General features: G+C 34.6%; 1 protein-coding gene across 1 annotated transcript in view; it reads right to left on the bottom strand.

Moving 5' to 3' along the window:
- Nucleotides 1–730: 730 nt before the first annotated feature.
- Nucleotides 731–6,043, bottom strand: part of FBXO45 (F-box protein 45) — a 22,419-nt gene continuing 17,106 nt past the window's right edge. The window contains exon 4 of the mRNA XM_005873222.2: nt 731–4,511. Within this exon, the coding sequence (XP_005873284.1) occupies nt 4,326–4,511 (186 nt within the window). The 3' untranslated portion in view covers nt 731–4,325. The remainder of the gene's footprint in view (nt 4,512–6,043) is intronic.

Below are 6,043 nucleotides of genomic sequence, written 5' to 3'. Positions count from 1 at the left end.
TTTTGGATCACAGGAGCCATTTGGTCAGCCATGCCAGTCTCTTTATTACTCTTGGCAAACTACCACATTGTCAAACAACTGTTAGCTGGGGGTGGAGACAATAGATGAACAGGATCCTAGTGAATTACTACTCCCTATCTACGTTCCACTCTAAACAAGGGAAATGTAGATTCCAGTATTAAAAGCCATGGAATTTGTAGGTAAATTCCATTAGATTTGATTATTAAGGTTCCCGTTTTTCTTTCTGACTAATGTATAAAGTTCTTTGTTTTAAATGTAAGCAATCACAGGTGGTTAAACTTTTTTAAACTTTTTATTATGAAACCAAAGCAAAATAACAGAATTTCAAAAATTAAAATACAGAATTTTAATTCTAAACAAATATTAAATCTACACCAAGAACTAAAAATCAGAGCTTACCAATATTTAAGAATAAAGGGAAATGGCTAAAATGTTCACAGTCATTACTTCTTCCTTATTAGCCTCAGAGTTGCATCATTTTCCTTTGTGCTTCACTTGGACAGGACACAGAATTTCTTTCTCATCTATCTTTTCTTACTGTAGACTGTAATTTCAGAGGAACTTTTGTCTTCCTACATAGTTCTTTATATGTTCCTTCAGCAAATATGCGAGCACCTGCCTATTGGGCTGAGATGATGTGGACATAAAGAAGAGTCCATCATTGATCCTGTCCTAAGATGTTCAGGGGAGATAAGACACCAACAAATAATCAATAAATATAAATAAATTTATACGAGGTATAAAGTAATACAGCATGAGTTAAGTATAGATAAAATATAAAAATAGGGGAATTTCAAGGAAGAAGAGATTACATTCAGCTATAGCAACTGAGGAATGCTTTGTGAGGATAGTATTTGGGTTGGGTATGGACTGGTCCTTCAAAGAAGGCTTCAAAGTGGTCCTGAATGTGGTGGCCTTGATTTCTGGAGTGTAATCTTCTCAATGCTAATTTAAAACTCCTTAAGTGTCTATCTCTTCAAACTGTTCATTTTTTAAAATGATCAAAAAATATTAATATTGCTGTCTATATAAACAGCAATTGGGGTACTTAAATTAAAAGTTAATTATAATACCTACTATATGGTTTAGGGCTGTTATTTTCTAAACTCTTTCCCAGGTAAAACCATATCTGGATTGCAGAAGATGCCTAATTATTGAGCCATGACTTTTAAGTATTCAACTGGGCAAAACCTACTTGCATTAGGTGCTTTCTCAAGTCTAAACCTAAGCTTACATGAATAAAATGAAGGAGATGAAATAAATGGCTTAACATTCAAAAGTCAGATGATGAAAAAAATGGCAACTGTGAAATGATATATACTAACCACAGATTTCTTTGTATGAAATGTTTTAATTATGAGCCATTCACCATTAGACTTAAAGTCTTAATATTTCTTCTTTCCTATGTAAAAGCAGATAATGAGAACTGCCTATCTTAAGTATGACAGAATACCATAGTATGAACGAGAGTAATAGTAATGTCTGCTTACACATTGCATGCTTCACTAAAGTTAAGAGCTAGAGAATGCTCCTGTTTTCTCAAGTTATACATTTTTCCTGCTCATAGTTTCAGTTGAAATACAACTACTACTTTGCCTTTCAATAGCACCTCGTATCCATCATACAAGCCCTTTGACATTATTTTCTCTACCCTCAATATTCGTGTAAGGTAGTGAAGGGAGGGAGCAAGGATTTTGTTTGTTTTTGGCAGATGAGAAAACTTAACATTAATTTTGAACTCAACTTTGGCAACATATTTGAAAATCATCTAGAATTCTTTTAATCCTTATGGTAACGTCATAAACCAGACCAACATCAAAACCTTAGGGCATGAGACCCAAGTATCAAATTTTTCAAAACACACATGATTCCAAAGTACAGCTGAGGTCGAGACTACTGGTTTAGATGATTCATACTCAATCTTCAATGCAACTGTCTTCTACTTAACTGCTCAGCACCAATGAAAAAGAGATTCCATTTCCTTGAACACTGTAGTAGTTTGTTTTACTATTCTGTACAAGCTACTATTGGTCTCCAGTAACACATTCATTTATCAGGTTATAAATGAAGGCTCTTCATTCCCCCAATGCTTGTGCTAAATATGAATCTCCATTTTGTAAAATTTGCAAATGGGATATTAGTGAATTTAAATCTTCGAGATAAGAATAGCTTGTTGTTAAATATTTAGGCAATTATTTGATTCTAGGTTTGATATGCAATAACCATGTGTTTCTGTTTTCCATTCAGCACCTTCAAAACTTTGTTACAAAATAAATGTTTACTAATAAGACAAAACAGAAGTTATAAACAAAACTTTCAGCAAAAGCTCTTGGAATCGGCTGTATCACAATCTGAAAAAGAAACAAGTACTTAAAGGACTTTTTAATTTTCTAACTAGTTCAATTTTCATCCTGACCAGTTCTCTTCTTTAATTAAATTTTAAATGACCAAATTGAGTCATTCCACAGCAAGAAAAATCAATTTCTGTAGCAGCTATACTCTTTAATATATGTAAAATAATTTTGCTCTGTACTATTGAATAGGGTTTCCAGGTTTCTTCTTGACATGGATATGGAAAAGAATCTTTAACAGATTTTATCTTTAAGCAACATACCAAACACACAACAAATATTTGTAAGCCTGTCACGTGACAAAAATAAATCTTTTTCATGACTGAAATCCCCTGCTTCATAGGACACTGATAACCTTAACTCTCAAGCAGCAACCCAAAACCCCCAGCCAGCTGCTTGCTGTCCCTAATTTTATTAGACTTAAGACAAAATATACATACAACCATAACCTAAAAAAGTACAAAGATTCCACTTGCCTTAGCCAATTCTTATCACAAAGATTTATCTGAAACCATACAATATATACTTTCATACAGAAAGATGCCTGTTTCTCTTCTAACAAAAGAAAATCTCAAATCATATGTTAGATAATTAATTTGAAAGAGTATTAGTGAAATCAGTTATTAGTCAAAAATTCTGAATAGGAATTAATGTTAAGCTCTTTTACAATGAAACCTTCAAAATATTGCCAACCTGAAGTTTTCAGCATAAGGTGTTTTATTTCAAGTCCCATGGGGGCAATTATCTATAATAAGATTAAGAACATTCTTAACCTGGGTTCAGGTTGGCACTGTTCCAGGTGGGTGAGTAAACATTTTCTTGATAACCCAATGAAGAGTTTGAGGCTTAGATTGTTGCATGTTGTAAACAATATGAAATTTTTAAAAAATTATAATATCTACAGCAGTATAAAGTTACAAAATAAAAGGACCATTAATCAATTCTTTTCCTAAGGTCTATGACTAACAGCTGTCATATTTGAGGCCTATAAGAGCAAATAGCAATATTCTGTGTTTTTATGAGACACTTTCTCAGAAGGCCAAAGAAAAACAAACACAACCAAACCCAGATACTATAATGTGGACATTATTATTATTACATATATGATTAGAAAGAAATTTGCCTTCCCTCAATCTTTATCCAGTATATTAAAAGATTTTTATAATTTTGATCATTAAAAAAAAAAAGGACTATAATAGCTATGGAAGCTGTAAACCAAATCTAACACATGAGCCAATACAACACACCTCCTCTTAAAATCCTCTTCTTTGTAGTTACCTAATTGTCCCTAAATGTTATTTTAATTTTGTACCATGTAGTGGTTTTTAAGAAACTGAACTAGAACAAAGCAACCCCTTTGTCCTGTGTTTTTTTTACACACATATTGTATATACAACTTTTAAAATAGCTGCACAATTTTACATCTCACGGTTAGAGAAGTGCAGTCCGAGCAGACCATGCTTCTCAATATATTAAAAATATTAAATAAAACCCAACCAGTTTCATACTTTTCTAATAGTCAAGCTGGCTGGGGGAAAAAGGGTCTGAAAAAAAACAAAACAAAACAGGCAGTTGTAAAACAGTACCAGTCTTTCTTCAAAAACACACTACTTTAAAATCTTGCTATTTCCTGCTTATCCCTTTTACAGCATCTCTAAGATCTCACCTTAAAAGTTGGAAATAACACATTGCTAGCTTAGAGACGAATTCTGTTGCAACATGCATATGTCAACTGCCCACTCAACCAACTGCAACCCTGAGGATTTTTCTGGCCCAGTAGAAAGAGGAAACACTAAGATTATCTTTGCTGTAGAGTTGCTTCTACAGTTAACAATTTCATGTGTTTTTCAGGATGTTTCTTGGACATGCATGCATGACACTGTCACTTCATGATTTTACTTTCCACAAGCAGATATCTCCTCTACTCTGTCTTTCATCCCAAGAAAGCCACTGTCATCCATCCAAAGGTTTTCCAAGGTAAACCAAAGTCACTTCTGTGTTGCCATACACAGCAGAAACTGCTGGATACAAGCAGGCCTTTGGAAGTCCTCTAAAGGCAACCCCCAGGAACTCATATCCACGTTCAAAAGCTAAAGTCTTATCTTCCATGTCCAAGATGACTCGAATTCTTTCTCCTATCTGCAAACAGATATCAAAAGAAGATTAGAGAAAAAAACCATCAAGTGCATAGCTAATAGAAACATAACATAAATAAACAAGCTGAAAATATTATTAAGAATATGTTACCTGGAAAAACCAAAAGAGAAGATTTCTGGTCAGGGAGAAACTTCTAGATTCTAGAAGAATATATATCAATTTCATAACTGCTTGATTTGTTTTCAGTTTAAGACTTACATGGAATCTATATTTAATACTGAAAATTCAAATGTCCCCTGGATCAGTCCTCTAATCTTATTGACTCTTTGTTTCAAGGCTTTTCTTAAGAAGAATATCACTAAACTCTATAACTTGGTATCATATTTTACCCAAAAAAGGCTATCTAAGTAATCTTTTCAAATTACTATAGTATACACACACACATACACGGGTATTAGTCATCCATAAAAAAATAGGCACCTTGCCCTAGCTGGTTTGACTCAGTGGATAGAGCGTCGACCTGTGGACTGAAGGGTCCCAGGTTCGATTCTGGTCAAGGGCACACGCCTGGGTTGTGGGCTTGATCCCCAGTGTGGGGCGCAGCCTATCAATGATACTCTCTCATCATTGATGTTTCTACCTCTCTCTCCCTCTCTGAAAAAAAAAAAAATAATAATAATTTTATATATATATAACCTGGGTTTGCTTCCCAGACATCACTTATTAAAAAAAAAAATGCACCTTTTGCCGAAACCAGTTTGGCTCAGTGGATAGAGCGTCGGCCTGCAGACTGAAAGGCCGACGCTCGAAAGGTTCGATTCCGGTCAAGGGCATGTACCTGGGTTTCGGGCACATCCCCAGTAGGAGATGTGCAGGAGGCAGCTGATCGATGTTTCTCTCTCATCGATGTTTCTAACTCTCTATCTCTCTCCCTTCCTCTCTGTAAAAAGTCAATAAAATATATTTTTTAAAAAAATGCACCTCTGATATATGCTACATGGATGCACCTTTAACATTATGCTAAGTGAAATAAATCAGACACAAAAAGACAAATATTGTATGATTCCACTTATAAGAGGCACCTAGAATGCTCATATTCATAGTCAGAAAGTAGAACAGAGGTTACCAGAGGCTGGGGGGTGAGAGGCAAAAATGGGGAGTTTTTTTTAATGAGTACAGAGTTTATGTTGAAGATGATAAAAAAGTTTTGGGTATAGATAATAGATGGTTATACAACACTGTAAATATATTTGATGCCACTGAATTATATACACTTACAAATGGTTAAAATTATGATATCATTGTATATATTTTACTACAATAAAAAGTACATATCTACACTAATAAAAGAGAAACATGGTAATTAGCGTACAACCGCTACCCTTTTCATTGGCTAATCAGTGAGTATATGCAAATTAACTGTCAGCCAAGATGGCGGCCGGCAGCCAGGCACTGAAGCGAGCATGAGGCTTGCTTGCTGCAAACTCCAAAGTTCCCCCACCTCACTTGCCGGCCTCTCAACTGCAACTCTAAGCAACTATATACTATGTTGCAAATAAGAAGGTAAACAAAAC

This window comes from Myotis brandtii, unplaced genomic scaffold (assembly GCF_000412655.1).
Source record: "Myotis brandtii unplaced genomic scaffold, ASM41265v1 scaffold4, whole genome shotgun sequence".
Lineage (NCBI taxonomy): Eukaryota > Metazoa > Chordata > Mammalia > Chiroptera > Vespertilionidae > Myotis > Myotis brandtii.
This window is presented reverse-complemented; position numbering and strand designations above follow the sequence as displayed.